At 38.4% G+C, this 20,549-nt stretch overlaps 1 protein-coding gene across 4 annotated transcripts in view; it reads right to left on the reverse strand.

The window, feature by feature from the left end:
- Window positions 1–282: 282 nt before the first annotated feature.
- ercc6 (excision repair cross-complementation group 6) overlaps window positions 283–20,549 on the reverse strand; it is a 55,415-nt gene continuing 35,148 nt past the window's right edge. For all 4 annotated transcript variants that reach the window (XM_043678841.1, XM_043678842.1, XM_043678840.1 and 1 more), the window contains 11 exons: window positions 20,049–20,165; window positions 16,970–17,065; window positions 16,340–16,558; window positions 15,504–15,614; window positions 15,221–15,340; window positions 14,367–14,461; window positions 12,720–12,865; window positions 8,469–9,224; window positions 7,832–8,033; window positions 6,851–6,929; window positions 283–1,256 (listed from right to left, as the gene is read on the reverse strand). In XM_043678841.1, the coding sequence (XP_043534776.1) occupies window positions 840–1,256; window positions 6,851–6,929; window positions 7,832–8,033; window positions 8,469–9,224; window positions 12,720–12,865; window positions 14,367–14,461; window positions 15,221–15,340; window positions 15,504–15,614; window positions 16,340–16,558; window positions 16,970–17,065; window positions 20,049–20,165 (2,358 nt within the window). In that variant the 3' untranslated portion in view covers window positions 283–839. The remainder of the gene's footprint in view (window positions 1,257–6,850; window positions 6,930–7,831; window positions 8,034–8,468; window positions 9,225–12,719; window positions 12,866–14,366; window positions 14,462–15,220; window positions 15,341–15,503; window positions 15,615–16,339; window positions 16,559–16,969; window positions 17,066–20,048; window positions 20,166–20,549) is intronic.

Genomic DNA, 20,549 nt, shown 5'->3' on the forward strand with positions numbered 1-20,549 from the left:
CAAGAAATGTTCATATTATGCCTGCTTAAACTGTGAAAATAAAATCAGGCAGTTTAAATGGAAGTGAATGGAGCAATCATAGATAATGCATTATCGTTAAATGTACATTGGCATCACATTATATCTCATTGTCTTTTAATGGACTGGTCTATAGCACACAAAGAAAACAAATGTTATTTTCACTGATATATCCAGTGTTCTATGTTAAAATTTATAATTTTAACCCATGTTGTGATTATATTCATTTAATACCAATTCACTGTAACAAAAAGAAATTTTTTGCAAAGTAGAAAACATCTTTGGTTTATTTAAGATGTTGTATACATTTAGTTTTTAATTAATATTTACAATTGTGTATTATTTACCAATATAATTGGGCTATGCTAATTAAGCATTCCCCAACTTTGCCTTCCAATGGAATCAGGTATAAAATTTCAGACATCTCAGGAGCAATATGGTCATATTCAGGAATACAAAAGAAGTGCTTTGAAATCATGAATTTAAACCTGACACAACACAATGTTCTTTTTCACATGCTGTCCATAGCAACTAGTCAACATTAAATTTTCAGGAAACACAATGCAAGTTAAAAATCTTTAAGTTTATGTCACTGACAATAAAATACAGCTTTCTTGCAGTCTTTTTTTCAGTGCTAAATTTTTATCCCTGCAAAGAAGCAAACTGAAATCAGTTCCCTATCTTCAAGTTTCCTTTTTGACAACACAAATTTGTCATGGATAATTCAAGCTTTCCTAATGAAATTATTGCATTATTTAGCAGCAATTAAACTTAGTTCTCAGTGACAGTACTGACATGATTAGTAGCAGCACCAGGAAAGTTCATCGGAATTCTAGTTTCAGTGTCCAGATCCCATCCCCAGATGCGTTTCTGTGGAAAGTGCACAAGTTTCTAAGAAGTTCTCGGAAAACAGCTGTCTGTGCAGGTGATAACTTGGACTGGAACTCTTGTAACAACTCAGTAGTTGTGGCTTGCCCATCAGTGCTAGCCTGGAATGCAATGAAGTTCCTCATTTCCACCAATAGCTCATCGTGCTCGGTTGGTACAGGCGGGGGCACTGCTGCAGGCTCAGAGCTCTCATCAATTTCAAGGCTTTGAGACAAAGTCAAATGATTCCTTGCTCGCATTTTGGCCAGTAACGAGGAAGAGGATGGGAGCACACGACCTGCCTCTTCTTCTGATGGAACGCCACTGAAGTGAGATTTGGCAGCTTCGTCCTTTTCAATTACAGCAGCATCCTAAGCAGAAAAAGTAAACCAAAGTAGCAGATCTCTACAATTAATTCACTGCCCTCTTAGTCAGTGAAGAAAGTGATCAGACAGCAAAGATTTAAGAAAACAAAACAAGCCAAAATGCCCTCAACTCTTGCAGCAGCTATTGCAGAGATTGAGAAAATTAATCACTCATTTCTAGTATTATAAAGTAAGTTTATCAAGGCTCATTAGAAAACTATATTCAAAAGCTATCTTAAAAAATTGGATCTGTAAAGGAACAGCTCATATTACTCTGATCACTAAACCTCCAACATGTTAAGTGTACCAGCAACATCTCATGGTCCAACACTGAACACTGTTGAAAGATCACATTTTGCTGGATAATGCAGTAAAGTACAGTATGTTGACTTTAAATAAATATGTTTCTAACAGCTGAATCAGAATCTAATCATACTAAAACTGCTTGGTGAAGGCATGCAAGATGCTACTAATTTTGCAGATATCTCAGCATGTTACTTACTGAACTAACATTAGCTCAAACATCATTTGCAATACAAACCCCCTTGCTTAAACTGCAAGCCTAAATAGTTTATTCACCAGCTTGGCTAGGTTTTCACACACCACTTAGTAGCATCACTGAATACAGCTGACCAGTTAACAGACTGGCGATCAGCAATCAAGCACGGTTACGAAAACCAAGAGCCAAGTGTAAAACTGTTTACCAGCCATTTGTTTTGAGCAATGCTTTTCTTAACTTTCCACAATATGTTAGCTGCAGACAGAATATTTGTGTCTATAGTTAATCAGAAGGAAGATGCTTCTGTTATCTCTGTAGAGAAATCCTTTAGTCAATGGCTAAATTATCCTACTTTCCAAGTAGGAACTTAAGTTTATTGGATCCAATACTGGGCACACGTTCGACTTAGTCATACAGCACGGAATCAGACCCTTCAGTCTAACTAGTCCATGCCAACCATGTTCCCAAACTAAACCATCCAACTTTCTTGCATTTGACCCATATCCCTTCAAACCTTTCCAATTCATGTACTTATCAAAATGTCATTTAAATGTTGTAACTGTACCTGCATCCACCATCAGTTCATTCCACACACTAACCGCGCTCTCTCTAAGAAAAAAGCTGTCCCTCATGCCCTTTTTAAAACTTTTGTCTCTTACCTTAAAAATATGTCCCTTAGGTTTGAACTTCTCTACCTTGGGGAAACGACCCTTGCTATTCACGTTATCTGTGCCCTTCATGATTTTATAATCTCATATAAGGTCATCCCTCAAACTCCTACGTTCCAGTGAAAAATGTCCCAGCCTATTTTTGTAACTCAAACCCTCCATTCCTGGCAACACCCTGGTAAACATTTTTCTGAATCCTCTCCAAATCAATAATATACTTCTTGTAACAGGGCGACCAGTATTGCACACATTACTCCAAGCAAGGTCTCATCAGCCTGTACAACCTCAACATGATGCCCCCAACTCCTACACTCAAAGGTCAGAGCAATGAAGACAAGCGTGCTAAATGCCTTCTTAACCACCCTGTCTACCTGTGATGCAAATTTCGGAGGATAATGTACCTGAACCAATAAGTGTCTCTGTTCTACAACACTACCCAGGGCAGTACCATTAATTGTATCAGTCATGCCCTTGTTTGTTTTACCAAAATGCAATACCTCACATTTATCCAAATTAAACTCCATGTGCCATTTCTCAACCCACTGAGCCAACTGATCAAGACCTCTTTATAATCTTAACCTCCTTCACTGTCCACTATACCAATTTTTGTATAATCAGCAAACTTACTCACCATGCCTCCTAGATTCTCATCCAAATCATTTTTATGAATGACAAGCAAAAGCAGACCCAGTACTGACTCCTGTGGAACGCTGCTGGTCACAGGCCTCCAGTTCAAAAAACAACCCTTCACCACCACCCTCTGTCTCCTACCATCAAGCCAATTTTGTATCCAACTGGCAAGCTCACCCTGAATCCCATGTGATCTAACTTTACCAGTTAGTCTACCATGCGGAACCTTGTCAAAGGCTTTACTAAAATCCATGTAAACAACATTGCCTTGGGGCCTGCAGAGCAGGCAATGTCACTAAAGACATGAGGAACAAGAGCCAAACCAAGACATAAAAAGTGAGTAAAGGGTATTGGACAACGGTTTTAAGGTTCAAGTGAATCAGCTGGTCAATAGGATAGAATCACAGAGTTGTACAGCATGGAAACAGACCTTTCGATCCAACTCATTCATGCCGACCAGATATCCTCAATTAAACTAGCCCCATTTGCCAGCATTTGACCCATATCCCTCTAAACCTTTCATATTCTTCTACCCATTCAGATGCCTTTTAAAAATTGTAATTATACCAGCCTCCACCACTTCTTCTGGCAGCTCATTCCATACATGCACTACCCTCTGCGTGAAAGAAAATGCCACTTAGATCCCTTTTAAGTCTTTCCTCGCTCACCTTAAACCTATATCCTCTAGTTATGGACTCCCTTACCCTGGGGAAAAGATCTAGGCTACCCTACGTAGCACGTCATGATTTTATAAACCTCCGTAAGGTCACTCCTCAGCCTCCGACGCTCCAGCGTAAATAGCTTCAGCCTATTCAGCCTCTCCATATAACACAAACCCTCCAACCCTGACAATATCCTTTAAATCTTTTCTGAACTCTTTCAAATTTAACAACATTTTTCCTATAGCAGGGAGACCAGAACTGAATGCAATATTCCAAAAGCGGCCTAACTAATGTCCTGAACAGCCACAACATGACATCCCAACTCCTGTACTCAATCCACTGACCAATAAAGGCAAGCTGTATCAAACACCTTCTTCACTATCCTACCTACCTGCGACTCCACTTTCAAGGAACTATGAACCTGCACTCCAAAGTCTTTTTGTTTGAACACAAAGATGTGAGGTTTCAAAATCAACTTCAAAATTAAACAGAATAAATGATCTTAGGTGCCAGTATCTCCGAGGCTAATTTTTTTTCCTTTGTAACAGACTGAAGCTGTGATTATTGATGTCAGTCCAGGAAGCGCAAGAAAGTAACAAAATAACTTTTGCCTGTTCCTCTGGTTATCAGTAGAAACATTAGGGTTAAGTAGAAGAGATGAAAAACAAACAAATGCTTGTAAAAGATTTTTAAAATGGTCCTTTTACTTTTTACAGTATATCGACAGTGTGTAACCTATTTTAAACTGGAAAACGCGTCTTCTATATTGCAAATTTTATTAATTACATTCAACCAAGAACACAGTACATCACAGGAACAGGCTCATTGGCGGACCAAGTCTGCTCCAATACATGATGCCTTTCTAAACCTTTGCTGAAATGTCGTCTGTATCCCTCTGCTCCCTGCCTATTCAGGTATCTGCCAAATGCCTCTTAAACACTGCCATCTCCTCTGGCAGCACATTCCAGGCACTTACTATCCTCTGTGTAAAAAAAAACTTGCCAATCACATCTGTTTTACATTTTCCCCCCATTTACCTTAAACCTATGTCCTCTAGTAATTGACATTTCTACCCTGGGAAAACGACTGTAATTATCCATTCTATCCACACCTCTCATAATTTTGTAAATGTCTATCAGGTTGCCCCTCAGCCTTCAAAGTTCAAGTGAAAACTAACCAAGTTTGTCCAATCTCTCCTCACAGCTAACACACTCCAAACCAGACAACATCCTGGTAAACCGCTTCTGTACCCTCTACAAAGCCATCACAGCCTTCAGATAGTGTGGTTTAGCAGAATTATATGCAATATTCCAAACGTGGCCTAAATAACATTCTATACAGTTGCAAAATGATTTGCCAAATTTTACATTCTTACCCTTGAACAATGAAGGTAAGCATGCCATTTGCCTTCTTGACCACTTATGTTGCTACTTTCAGGGAATTGTGAACTTATATGCCTAGATTCCTCTGTATGTTAATGATTGGAAGGGTTCTGTCACCTGCATTTGTCCAGATTAAATTCCATCTGCCATTTCTTCAGCTGAAAATGTGTTGCTGGAAAAGCGCAGCAGGTCAGGCAGCATCCAGGGAACAGGAGAATCGACGTTTCGGGCATAAGCCCTTCTTCAGGATTCCTGAAGAAGGGCTTATGCCCGAAACGTCGATTCTCCTGTTCCCTGGATGCTGCCTGACCTGCTGCGCTTTTCCAGCAACACATTTTCAGCTCTGATCTCCAGCATCTGCAGACCTCACTTTCTCCTGCCATTTCTTCACACAAGTCTCCACCCTATCCATACCTTGCTGTATCCTCTGGAAGTCCTCCTCACTATCTGCAGCTCGCACAACCTTTGTGTCATCTGCAAAATTAATAGTCAGACCATCTACATTCTCCAAGTCATTTATATATATTACAAACAACAGGGGTTCCAGCACTGATTCCTGTAGAACACCACTGGTCACAGATCTCCAGTCAGACAAGCACTTTTCCTCCCCTGTCTTTTATAATCAAGCCAGTTCTGTATCAATCTTACCAGCTCAGTGCAGATCCCATGTGACTTCAGCTTCTGTATCAACTTATCCTGAGGGACCCTGCTAAAGTCCAAGTAGATAACATCCACCATCTTGCTCTCATCAATAATTTTTGTCAATTCCTCAAAAATCTCAATCAAGTTTGTGAGATACGACCTTCCCCACACAAAACCATGCTTCTTATTGCTTTTAAAACCATACTTTATTCAATTGTGACTAAATCCTGTTCCTAAAAGTCTTCTCCAATAATGTCCCAACCACTAACATGAGGGTTACCAATCTCTAATTTCCCAGATTATCCCTGATTTCTTTCTTAAACAAAGGAACAATATTGGCTATTCTCTAATCCCCTAAGACTCTCTTGCGTCTAAAGAGGTTACAAAAATTTTCCAGAAGACTCCAGCTACCTTCTCCTTCGCTTCTCTCAGTATTCTGGGATAGATCCCATCAGGACTTGGGGGCTTGGCTACCTCCTTTTTCATCTTGAATTACCCTTGAATATCAACAGATACTTCTCCAGATGCACCATCCAACATTGTCCTTCTCTTTTGTGAATACCGATTCAAAGTATTCATTAAGGACCTCACTCACTTCCTCCAGCTCCTCACATAAATTCCCTCCTTTGTCTTTGAGTGTATCTACCTAGCTACCCTCTTGATCCTTACATACATGTAATACACTTGGGATTTTCTCTAATCGTGTTTGCCAAGGAGATTTCATGGCCTCTTTAGCCTTCCTAACTCCTTGTTGAAGTTCATTCCTGCTTTCTTTGTATACTTCAAGAACTGCGTTTGTCTTCAGATTCCTCAACCTTATCGATGCCTCCTTTGTCTTTGTGGCTAATTATGATTTGAATAAATTCATTTTGTTTTGCTATGGACCTAGCATCTATAAAATCCCTGAATATGTGGTTACACTCATCAGTAGACAGACTGGCTATTCAAGTCCTAACAACAACTATCAATTGCAGTGTAGGACAATGAGCACTGGTTAAAGTGATTGCAAAATGTTGAGTTTGACCTCAATCCTCAATTAATAAACTGCCAAGCAATAAACTGAGTGCATTCTATCATCCTTTATGACTAGAGTTATTCAAAAGCATGTTAACTATACCTTGCATTTTTCTGGAGTGGATTTGGAAGAAGGACTGCTAGTTGGAAGCAGTGGATTTTTCTTCTGACCAAATCTTGGCCTAGGACATGAGAAAAAGGAGTAAGATTTTGAAATTTCCTGTACATTTTTCAAAATTGTGACTTGCGTTATGCTCACAATTTGTTACTAATTTCACTTTGAATCCATAATATTACATTTTCAGTTCATAAGAATGCTGTTTACACATGAATATACTGTGCTTTAAATTCCATAAGTTTCTCTTTTTAATGCAGCTGGTATTCAAATTACGTTAGAAAATAATCAATGGAAAGGAAGGAAACAAATAATCAACAGGACCAGCTGACCTGTAAATTTAGGAGTAAAACTCAACCAATTTGGAAACCAAGCCTCATCAAACGTACTAATGATAGTTTGATGCCAATACTAAGCTGAAGACAAGAATCTGATTTATAGCATTTTCCTTGTAGATACACTCAAGTTGTAATTTGAAGCACAATGTGCGAATTCTAATTTTGCATTGTGGGTAACATTCTTGATTTTAATTTTTTAAATATCTCTCTGCAACAAAGATGGAGGAGCTGATGGATAAACAATGCTTCAGAGTTTAAAATCTTGAAAGTGTTGTTGGTTTGGCTTTCACTGTTTTAGTCATTTTATTACGCAGAGCAAAAGATAAGGTTTGTTATAAATTAAGCAGGTACCAGTAAAAGTGGTCATAGAGATATCAAATTATCAGGGAAACCCAATTGGTTCACTAACCTTTTTAGTTAAGGAAGCCTGCCATTCTTACTCTACAGATATGTGTCTGTAAATCCACACAAATGGGCTGCCCTCTGATATAGCTGAAGAAGTCACTGAGTTATATTAAACTGCTTTCAAGATGATCCACCATCACCACATTTTCAAAAAAAATAATTGAACCAAAGCAAAAAGTAAATAAAAACTTTCTTTGTAAAAATAATATTCTGTCTAATATCTTACTTTACAGCAGCTGCTGTTCCTGACAGCTGACTGCTATTGATCCTGGATGGCACACCAGAAGAGACACCCAGGCAACGCTGTCTCGAAGCCTTCAAAGCTTTCAAAGCCTCCTGAGCAACTCGATTAGCTTCTGCTTCAACTAATACATAATCAGGATTGGATGACTCCATAATAACATCATGCTTCATCACACTGTGGATTCCTTAATAAATCAGAAAACAATGTCAAATTAACACTGTCATTTACACAACAATACCAACTTTACAGCATTCATGCACTGAATTAAACAGGAATGAGTCTTGCTAATATGACTTTTTTCAGTTTTCCCATAACCAAATGAAACTAAATGGTGCAATAATAAAATACGAATGGAATAAACAAATCTTTCAGTATCATTTTCAGGTCAATTCACTAATAATCTGCCCTCCTGCTTAATGACATTTGTAAAATTTAACCACAGTGCTATGTAGTATAATTATGTATCTCGCAATGAACATACTAGAGCCACTTTTTGAATACTTGATTCAATACTACCAAGGAATGAAAATCTTACTACTAGAATGGAAATCTTTCATTTGAACATTAAAAACTGTCTTGCAGCCTAAAGATAGATACAAGCAAAATAAATAAAATTTACCAGATTTTTTGAACAGCTTTTCCAAGACATAATCATCACTCTGCCTGCAGACTTCCTTTTCTTTCTGCTCTTCCTCATGATCCCTCTTTTTGATTTTCTGCCTTTTTACCAAGTGGGGGATACGCTCGCCTTCAAAATATGCATCTTTGTGGCGTTTGTGTTTTTTGTGTTTGTGTTTGTACACTGAAAGAGCATCATCGTGCTCACTCTTCGTTATTTGATGTTTTGTTTTAGATTGGTGTTTATGATGAAGTTCATGGCTGTTGCCAGTTTCTTCTAAGTCAGCGCTACTTATATTTTGCAGTTTTTCTGAGTTCTGAGTGCAATCTTTCCTCTCCTCGTTTAGAATGATTTGTCCCGGTGTGTGGCCATGATCAAGTAGTCCAGCTTTATTGCTGAGTGCAGATTCTACGTTATTGTTGTCAGTTTCCTTATGTGCAGAATTGGTTGGTTGATCAAGCCTTCGATATTCAGACTGTGAAACAGTTGGAAATTCAGCACTTTTTATTTCTTGTTTTACCTGAGTAACAGTTCCACCACTGCCAAAAACACTATTCTCTTTTAATTCAGTCTGTGGGTTAACAGAAAGTTTTCCTGACTGACTTTTGTCTGAATGGCACTGGAGAGACAAATCCGGTGGTAACTTGACTTGCTTGCTGGAATCCTGATCTGATAGCATGACATTTCTCTTCCTGAATGAACTGGAGCTTTTCCCAGTTTTTTTTCTGGTAGGAGCGTAAACATCCGAACCTGTGCCTAACCAGGAACAAACACATTCACTACAATTAATGGAGAACAACACAATTACAACACTTGTATTTTGCAGTAGCATTAACTTATACAATCATATTTCAAAATTAATCACTCGGTGCAAACTGCTTTGGGATGTTCTCAGTCCATGAAGGCACAACAAAATTACAAGCTTTCTGAGTAAACCTACAAATTCCTGCCAATGATTTCTATCATCTGAAACTGGTTGCTGTGGCCGCTCTGTTTCCTTAACAATCAGATTGCTTAGGTCCCTTCAATTACTGGTCATCATTCTCCACCAAACATGTGGATTTGGTCCATGAACCACCAGCTGTTGGAACAAATGAACAAAGGTGACACTATCCGTGCCAATCGTCAGGAATAGCAACATCACCTGCAAGTTGGAAGGTTATGGTCTCACTCTAGAAAGAAAAGAGCAAAAGCAAAGGCTTTCACTGTAATGAAGTACTGAGGAAGTGCTGCACTGTTGAAAGTGCTGTATTGCACATAGCAAGTTAAACCATCTGTTTTTTCAAGTAGACTTAAAAAAATGCTATGACGCAAGTCAGAGGCAACAGATAAGGTAGAACTTAGAACATAAAAATGTGTTGCTGGAAAAGCGCAGCAGGTCAGGCAGCATCAAAGGAGGAGGAGAATCACATTTCGGGCATAAGCCCTTCTTAGGATTCCTGAAGCAGGGCTTATGCCCGAAACGTCAATTCTCCTTCTCCTTTGATGCTGCCTGATCTGCTGCGCTTTTCCAGCAACACATTTTTAAGCTCTGATCCCCAGCATCTGCAGTCCTCACTTTCTCCTAGAACTTAGAACAATCAATGTCTATAGTGAAAAGTTACTAAGCAAACTAATGGATTGAGGATGAACAAGTCCCTTGGGCCTGATGGCCTACATCCTAGGGTACTGAAGGAGGGGGCTGCACAGATAGTAGATCCATTGGTTACAATATCTCTAAAGTTCCCTGGATTGGAAAATGGGCTAAATAACGCCCCTGTTCAAAAAGGGAAGGAGGCAAAATGTGGGAAATTACAGACCAGTTAATTTAACATCTGATGCTGGGAAAGCATTAGAATCAATGATCAAGGAACAATATCAGGACATTTGGAAAGTCAAAACATTATCCATCAGAGTCAGCATGGTTTTATGAAGGGAAAATCATGACTAATTTGCTGGGGTTCTTCAAAGAGGTAACAAGCAAAGTGGATAATGGGGATGCTGTAGATGTAATTTATCTGGACTTCCAGAAAGTGTTTAATCAGGTGCCGCATAAAAGGTTCATTCACAAGGTTGGAATCATATGGAATTAGGGACAATTTATTAGCTTGGATGGATGACTGGCTGATGGACAGAAGACAGAGAGTCGGGATAAATGGGTTTCTTTCTGGATTCCAAGATGTAACCAGTGGGAGTGCGACAGGGTTTGGTCCTTGTACCCCAGCTATTAACAGTCTACATTAACGACTTGGATACAGGGTTAGAAGGTTCTATGGCTAAATTTGCAGGCAACACAAAAATAGGTGGGACACTAAATTGCAACGAGGAAATAACAGCCTTACAAATGGATATAGATAGTTTTGGAGAATGGGCTAAAACATGGCAGATGCAGTTTAATGTGGCTAAGTGAGAGATCATACATTTGGGTCAAAAAAATGAGAAGGCAACCTATTATTTTAATGGGGATAGACTTTGTTGTGCTCTGGTGCAAAGGGATCTAAGCTGAAAAATGTGTTGCTGGAAAAACACAGCAGGTCAGGCAGCATCCAATGAGCAGGAGAATCGACGTTTCGGGCATAAGCCCTTCTTCAGGAATGAGGAGGGTGTGCCAAGCAGGCTAAGATAAAAGGTAGGGAGGAGGGACTTGGGGGATGTGTTGGGAATGTGATAGGTGGAAGGAGGTTAAGGTGAGGGTGACAGGCCGGAGAGGGGGTGGGGGCGGAGAGGTCGGGAAGAAGATTGCAGGTCAAGAAGACGGTGCTGAGTCCGAGGGTTGGGACTGAAATAAGGTGGGGGAGGGGAAATGAGGAAGCTGGAGAAATCTGCATTCATCCCTTGTGGTTGGAGGGTTCTTAGGCGGAAGATGAGGCGCTCTTCCTCCAGGCATTGTGTTGCCATGGTCTGGTGATGGAGGAGGCCAAGGACCTGCATGTCCTTGGCAGAGTGGGAGGGGGAATTAAAGTGTTCAGCCACGGGGCGGTTGGGTTGGTTGGTGCGGGTGTCCCAGAGGTGTTCTCTGAAACTTTCCGCAAGTAGGCGGCCTGTCTCCCCAATGTAGAGGAGGCCACATCGGGTACAGCGGATGCAGTAAATGATGTGTGTGGAGGTGCAGATGAACTTGTGACGGATATGGAAGGATCCCTTGGGGTCTTGGAGGGAAGTGAGGGGGTGGTGAGGGCGCAAGTTTTGCATTTCTTGCGGTTGCAGGGGAAGGTGTCGGGAGTGGAGGTTGCAAAGGGATCTAGGTGTACTTGTTCATGGGTCACAGGAAACTAGCAGATAATAAAGAAAGAGAATGGAATGTTGGCTTTTATAGTTAAAGCAATAGATTATAAAGGTAAGGAAGTATTGATGCAACTATACAAGGTATTGGTGAGACCGCACCTGGAGTATTGTGCATAGTACCCTTATTTGAGGAAAACTGTAGTGGCATTGGAGGTAGTTCATAGGAGGTTCGCTGGATTGATCCCAGAGATGAGGGGCTTGTCATGTGAAGATAGATTGAACAGTTTAGGCCCGTACTCTTTGGAATTTAGAAGAATCAGAGGAGATCAAACTGAGGTATTCAAGATGATAAAAGGTGTGGATAAAATAGATGTGCAGCAGATGCTTCCTCTTGTGGGGCATTCTCGGACAAAAGGTCAGTCTTACAATAAAAGGCAGCAAATTTAAAACAGAGTTAAGGAGAAACTTCTTCTCCCAATGGGTTGTGAATCTGTGGAATTCGCTACCCCAAAGAGCAGTGGATGCTGGGACAGTAGTAAATTTAAGGAGGAGTTAGACAGATTTTTAATTGGTAATAGGTTGAAGGGATATGGAGAGAATGCAGGAAAATGGGGGAGTGAGGAGTATATCAGCCATGATTGAATGGCGGAGCAGACTCGATGGATCGAATGGCAGAGCAGACTCGATGGGCCAAATGGTCTAACACTGCTCCTTTAGCTTATAAACAACTTAAACAAGAGTAGGGAAGCACCTAAAATAGCTTATCTGGCTATTATCACTTGTTGGTTAGTGGAAGATCACTGTATGCAGATCAATAAACATGTTTCTGACATTACAGTAGTGACTGTATTTCTAAGTACTACATTGGGACAATCTGAGGTTTTGAAAGGCACTTTTAACTATTTGGTTAACTGTATACAGAAACTCACCAAGCGAATTGCTCTCTAAAGAAGTAAAACTGGGAATGAGAAGTACGGTGAATTACAATCCTGGCACTTTACTTCATAAACCACTGGATTCTGTTTGTTAATTTTAAATTCATAATACCTGCAAAAATTGCACTTGTTTCTGTTCCCTGAGTACCATCTGGACTGCTTAACGTGAAAAGCTCTGTAAGATCATTAGATTTGAAAAACCGTCTCTGCTTTGGGTCCTTCAATACTCGATTAGTCAGGAACTGCTTGAAAATTTGCCTATAATAAAGTGAGAATTATATAATTTATCTAAAGAAACCACATATAAAATGATTTACAACTTCCTATAATTAAGTTAGCAATAAAAAATTAAATTACATACCACCTTAGTTAGCAGTTTTCATCCGAACTATGTAGTGCTAGAACAAACTTGCATTTTAAATGCAATCATATAACCTTTCCACATTCATGAACCTTTCACTATTATGAATTTATTGTATTTTAAATCTGTTTTATCTCCCAATGCTCATATTAACCAGAGACAAAAATGGTTAAATATGTAAAATATTACTAAATAATTACATGCAGAAATCAAGATGTCTCAATTTTCCCACGATGTTCACAAAAAGTAGCTGTCAACCACTAATTTAACATGGTCCCTTCAACAAACATTGCACTTTAAATCATATTTAGTCAGTATGGGGAGGGAAGTGGTGTGCCAGCAGGTGTTCAGTTCTCCCATTATTTAGTGTGAGAACTAGCACCTCCAATAAGGAACATACTGCAAATAAGATAAACCTGTTGGCAGTCGGCTATGTGAAAATTAATGCTGTAATCGCACCATCGATACATTTGGTTGAATGTTACTGAACAGTTTATTTTTCACGAGTTCTCTCAACAGACTTCTGTACTTATTTGTAACTTTGGCTTACTTATATGAAGGAAACCAAACTGTAGAGTGCAAACAATAAAGGATGGCTGCAGGAAACCAGAAGTATTGAATGTGAATAGCTGACATGTGAAAGAGAAAGAGAGGCTGATGTTTCAAATGGAATCCTCAGTTCAAACTTCTAGTGAAAGGGAAATAGCAGGTGCAGTGGGTAAAAATAATGGCCTTTCATGTCTGGGACCTGGATTCAAATAAAGCTTGGGTTAATTAATGAACTGTTCTTTTGCCACTTATCTTTTAAAAAGGTAATGGGATAAATGTGTAAACCAGGATTAATTGCGTTGCTAGTAAGCACAGACTTATAATTCAAAACCATTCCTATTTCAGTATTAATAGATAATGTTGCTCAAAAATGCTGCTGCATGGCTGATACAGGATATGAAAACCTATCAGTGGCATAATACAAAATGTTTTGCTAAGGCATTCTTCATAATCCAATAGAGGGTCCCTGAAAGGTCAACAGTTCCAAAACCCAGCTAAAGAGCCCCTTTTAGGACTATTTGTAGGGATCCTAAACAAAACATCAATTGGCCTTTCCCTTTCAGATATTTATTTTTTGCTGTATATTTCCAGTGTTTATTCATGTTTCTCTTTTAAATTTCGACATGAATGAATGCACAAAAATATAATTGTACTGATAACTGATAATAACTCGGGGGAGGGGGAATTAGGAGTCTTAGTGGTCAACCAGTGTGAAATTAAAATGTTTCTGCTTGCTAAACCATTAAGAATAAAACCAAATGGATCTTGAGCTCACGTACATTGTTGACAAAAACAAATGACAATTTACAAAGTTTAGTGTGACAGAACATTCCCAATTTTGGGACATACCGGTGGTAGATTTTTTCTTCAATTGATCCGGCTGTTAGTAACCTGTAAATAGTAACCTGTTTCTTTTGACCTATCCTCCAAGCACGCTCTCGGGCCTAAAAGAATGAGCATTTAGTGATTATTATCCACTGGCTTCCCCAGCACAGAGCAGAGTGCTTCATAATCAAATGTCAACATGAAAAGTTCATGCACAATTAATTTCTTTAAACTGTTGCAGTTCCAAGTTACTTTTTTATATTGCTGAAACGATGATCCTTTACTGCAGGGAAACATTCTACAAGTAGGGCAAAGGTTTAGTCACATTACAGTTTAGCAAAAATTTGTTACAGCCCCACCTGCACAAAGCAGTCATATTGCTAGAATTCCAGCAGTTTTTAATTAAGTTTTCTCCAAGCTTTATACTCAGTCTAATTGCTGACAGCTGAACAACCATGCTGCATACACCCAACCATATGTGAATCGACCAAAGTTGTGGGCAACTTTTTATTTCAGAATACTCTTAACAACTGTGCAAAGTAAGCTGTTCAGAGTCAGCACGGGGTCAGACATTTCAAAGCAATTCAGATTATTTCAATAAGTACTGTTCTTTCTCAGGCATGAAATCTATCACATTCTCTGCCCCAACCAGAACAATTGAAACCAGGAACACTACCAGAGCATGAGGTAATAAAATGCACAGATTGCAGGTTTTAGCTGCTCCCAATGTAACACATTCAGTTCGCATTTACAAATATACATAATTGCTTAATAACTGCTCTAAATGCACATGCATGTTTGTGGCGTCAAGTTGAGCGCAGATGAGAGATTAAACAATCCAAAGCCATTTGCATTGACACAAACTGAAAAGGGCCTACCTGTGTGTCAGTACTCGGGTTCCAGTCAGGGTCGTAGATAATAACGCGGTTTGCTCCTGTCAAGTTTACTCCCAAACCACCAACTCTAGTTGTGAGGAGGAAGACAAATATAGAGGAATTCTACAACAGAAGAAGAACAGATTTTTGTTTTTTGAAAGAACTTTTTTTCAAGAAAAGTATGTTCGTTAATTGAATAATCAAATGTAAACTTGGCAGGCACTGATTAAAGAGAAAAATGCAACACAGAAATAAACACGAACAGCTTTTTTTTTGAAGTCTTTACCTCATTGTATCTAGAAATGAGTGTCTGTCTAGAACCTACTGAAGTTGTTCCATCCATTTTAAGATATGAATAGCCCAGATTCCGTATGAACACCTCCAAGATGTCCAACATCTAGTAAAATGGAGAAAAAGAATACATTTATCTGTTTCGTCGACGTGTCTATAACAATCCTTTAAAAACAAATTAAACATCAGCATGGACGAGTTGGACCGAAGGGTCTGTTTCTGTGCTGTACATCTCTATGATTACCATCTAGAATCTGTTCTAAATACATATTAAGAGAAAAATAAAAAGCCATTATTCGTAACAGGGATACAGATTTGACAGTATATTCTAATAACAGGTGGTAAATGTACAACAAAATGGATTTTAATCTTAAACTTGTTTTCATTCTAAAACCAAATGAAATGACAAGAATCTGAATATTGATCAATTAAATGTGTTGAAAATGTGCCAAAACCCATTTTAAGTAACATAACTTGGCAATTTGCCAACTCATATACTGTTACAAGTGAAAGATTTCTTGGCTAATATTTAATACACATTAAAATCTGGCATAGGAATTGAACCTAGATTAGTTTAAAGTATCTGTAAAATATATAGTTTGCACAGAACTCAGTAACACAGAAGGTGGAGGAGAAATAATTAAATTCAACTAAAAGTAGTGTGAAGCAAACATGGAGGGGGTTTGGATTTTAAAATAAGACCAAAACATTTATAATAAACAGCTGACATCTTAGTTTTGTGAGGGAGTGAAGAGGTGTTAATAAGTGAGTTTATGCTGCATTAAACAATTGTCAAAACGTGCTTTTTTTTTCTCTGCTGGACGCGCTGACCTGTCGGGATTGAGAGAAAAGAAGTACTCGATGTCCTTGTTTGTACCACAGCTTTAGCAACGCATCGACTACAATCATCTTTCCAGATCGTTTCCAATACCCAAAGTGCTCTTCTTCTGTCAGCTGCTCATCAGGCACCCCCTTCAGAATCTTGGGGCCACCAGAAAACAGGTCGGGGTGATTACAGATCTTTCTGAGAGCTATCAGGCCAGAGAATACCTACAATTTTGTGGGTGGTAGGGAAAAAAAGAGAAAAAAAAGAACAATCAATGCCTTTGATTATTTGCTCCACTATGTAAACATGAATGTTTTTCCATAAAGACATAAGAAATTGAGCGCAACAGACCACTGTACACAACACTGCAAGTAGGTGCATGCAATGTGTTTGGACTACACATGTGTCAATTACTGATAATAAGCAGCTCTACGTCACAGCACTGAATGGAGTTCTTTAATTATTTATCAAACACTTGAAGCTCCATTTGTTATCCTCTGTAAGATTCACGGATTCATATTAATGTTAAAGAAGAGCCTTTCACTGGTTCAATAGACAAAAGCAGCAGCTCACTATTCTCAACAATCCCTTCCTTAAAGAAGCAGCAAGAATATACAATAATAGCATTAATAGACCTGCATTTCTCTGTTGAGAATCTGATAGACTTCCTTGGAATCTATAAAGTTTTGGTAGACTTCACGTTGTTCTTCTGTTAAGCGACAAAATAGAACCTACAGAGAAATAGTTTCAGAGTCAGTTGCAGTTTTCTTTCCTGCTCATTTAGACAATGCTGTGACTTTAATTTATTCATGTAATAAATGCTGAAAACAGGAGATATGTTCAGTTCAAAACTTGATAGAACATTAATGTTAGCAGTAATTAACAGATTCAAGAACAACCCTGGTACCTAAGATGACACCATATATGACAACACGATACACTTTTCACTGTACTCATGTATTTAAGTACGTGACAATAAAAACCTGAATCCAAATCAATCAAAAAATAAGCAACACAAATTCAGATCTAAGTGCAACAATGAGAACTTCTATAAAAAAAACCTAAGTTGACAACTCATACCCTTCAAATATACTAGAAATGTCCTATTGATTAGGCAGCTTAAAGCTAAACCATCAAGATCACATTCAGCAACTGGAATGCTTCTTTGACTGTCTGACTGACAAGATTCAAAACAAAATTAATTCAGATCAGTGGGCAACTAACACAAGTCCAGGATTTTGCATCACATTTTTTAAAGTGGATATTTCTCTTCTTGATTTGCTGTCTCTTGCACGCCTAAACAGTTTATTCCTTCAGAGACCACACTTACAGAAAAGTGAAAAAAACAGGCAGTTTACTGGAAACATCTGTAATGTCAAAAATACATATTTCTCCTTTTCAGTTGGGCATGAGCAAAATTCTAATATTTCATTTAAAATGCCATACAATAGACATGATCCCAATTTGGGTGTGGTGACTGTAATCTTAATTTCACCTCATCAAACTATGTGACTAGCCAAAAATCAGAAAGACGACCCAAAAGCAAAGCAATGATGTGAATTCAATTGATGTGTATCGTAAATTCTATCATAAATCCAGAATGTAGCAACCAGAGTTATACAATATCTCCTGGAATATGTTCTAACAATGGATCAAGGATAGGGTTTGGGGCAAAGTGGGATTCAAACCCCAAGGGAATTTTCTTGGTTCAACTGGGCAGAATACCACCTTCTATGGTGCACGGATTAAGACCATTCAAGGCACCTCACAGGAATCAGATGGCTGCTGCAAGCCTATGCTCTAAAAGCTGACCCATTGGTTAATCAATAGAATATTAACCTGTAGACCCTGAAAATTCTGCGGATTCACCAAGAAAAAAGGGCAATCCTTTCAGTCACATGATGAATCATCTTCCAAAACTAAAGCACACCAGGGCTGATTTACTTAAGTTTCTAATCCATGCACCTGCCAATAGTCTTGTGGGATCACAGGGTATTGCCTGCAATATGAAGTGTGACAGATGTCCCCCCATTCATTCTTTAAAATATTAATGTTTAAGTTCTGCCCCAAGCCCTTTTCAGGGCTAGACTTACTTGATCACAAAACTGACAAAAAGACGCAACCTTTGTTTGTCTATACAGAAGAGTGTAAAAGTAGAGAAAGTGTTGCACTGCCATCAAATGAAGAGCTTTTTTGCATTGAATTTTGATGATTTTTTAAAACAATGCATTCCTCCGTAGGGGTTTCATAGAACATTGTCAACTGCAAGATAAAATTCTCACTGTTGCTGGTATTATACTTGGACTCTGGCCCCATCACTTTGTTATTTATTTTTGTGATGTCAACATCACTGACTGGGTCAACATTATTGCCATTCTCCAGGTGCCCAGAGAAGGTGCTAATAGGACTGAGTGACTTGCTCGGCCACTTCAGATGCAAGTTAAGAGTCAATCAAGTTGGCAGATTCTTGCCCAGAGGACATTAATGACCCAGTTATATTTCTTTGACAATGATGTGCAATTTTACTGGAAGCAGCTCATTTAAATTATTTTATTACTTTCATGGTGGGATTTGTACTCACGTTCTTCGGATTACTAACTGAACAGGAATACACAACGATATTCAGGAAATATTTATATCCTTTCATGAAGTGATGATGAATGTTATATCTACAGTATAATGCAACAACATTACTGAATGAAGTGTTGTGCATTATTTATGAATATTCCACTTTGTGATTAGTTTGGTCTTTAGCTTCTGCTTTTATACTAATCACTAGTTGCTCTTTGCAACAACTTTGCTGGAATACATTACCACCAGTTCTTAAAGAAACACATTAAAACAAAAACTAGACTAGTTTTACTGTTTATTGTTGGTGCGTGTGGAATTTTTGATTCGATACTACAAGAGGGCTGCTAATTAAAGAGAAATTCACAATTACAAAAAAAAAAGGCCATTACAGTTATTGGGATAAGATTAAAACAACGCACTGCCTCTTCAATTCAGCTATAACTTATTCAGGCAATTAAAAATTCACAGGGCACAATTTTAAAAACACAATCAGCATCTGTGTTCACAGATGTGAAGTGCTCCTATTTTTGTAGTAGGACTGAAATCTTTTGTTATTTTGCATTCATTTCCCCTGCTGTGCATCATGATGGCATTTAAATATTTAATGTAACTACTGTCACACCAAGCCAAGGGAGAGAACGACCGAATGAAGTTCTGGAGGTCATTCCTCCTAAATATTTTGTTCATCTGTTTTTTCAGCAAACCAGCTATCATCGGGGACTCTTGTTACACTGTGAACAACAGCTTTTTCAAATTGGATTAGTAGCTAACTTTAAAATTGAGATGGTGCTGCAATTAATACTCTACCCCAAAAGTGATGCAAAAATAATCAACTTATTAATTCTGAAATATCAATAACTCAGTGGGTAATTGCATTCATAAATTGTAGCAGTGAGTCTTAACAAATCAGCTAGATCCCATGTGCATTCCATGTACTGTGCTATCAAATAATCCAAACCAATGCAATAACTGGCACAATAATTGGCCAGAACCCCCCACTAAGAGCAGGATATTTCTGTCTCCATACAATGGGATAGGAATGTAGAATGCTCTCATTATGCTACAATAACTATAATACTTGGAATGGCTTGGCAAAAAATTTACTTTAAACCTTCAAAAAAAAAACCCCTGAGTTTTACTCACCTGTTCATTCTTGTCTGGCAATGCCAGATTCATTTTTACATCGGCTTTAATTCGTCGCAACAAGTATGGATTTATGGTGTCCCGTAAAACACAAGCACACTTATAGGCAGTTTGCACCTGAGAACATTTTAAAATAACTTTGAGAAGGATACATGTGCAGGTTGCAATCATAATAAACCAGCAGGGATACATTTACACAGCAGTTATAGAAAAACGTGCTTTGATAAAAGCTAACTCACCACTTAACAGAGTCCTGAGAAGTAATACATTGGTAAATTCATTTTAAAAAACAAATTAAGAAGACATTTCATTGGGCACCATAACAAATATAGTGTCAATCTGGTCTCCTGTATGTTAATTTCGTAAAACTAAATTGAGTAAAAATGTAAGCCTGGTAATTAATATTGCAATATTACTATTAACTACAATTGTCTTCAAGCAATTCTGATACTTCTAGTGGCAAATTTGGCTTTAATGTTTAATTCTTAATGATACCAGTGC

The sequence above is a fragment of the Chiloscyllium plagiosum genome, chromosome 38 (genome assembly GCF_004010195.1).
Source record: "Chiloscyllium plagiosum isolate BGI_BamShark_2017 chromosome 38, ASM401019v2, whole genome shotgun sequence".
Classification (NCBI taxonomy): Eukaryota; Metazoa; Chordata; class Chondrichthyes; order Orectolobiformes; family Hemiscylliidae; genus Chiloscyllium; species Chiloscyllium plagiosum.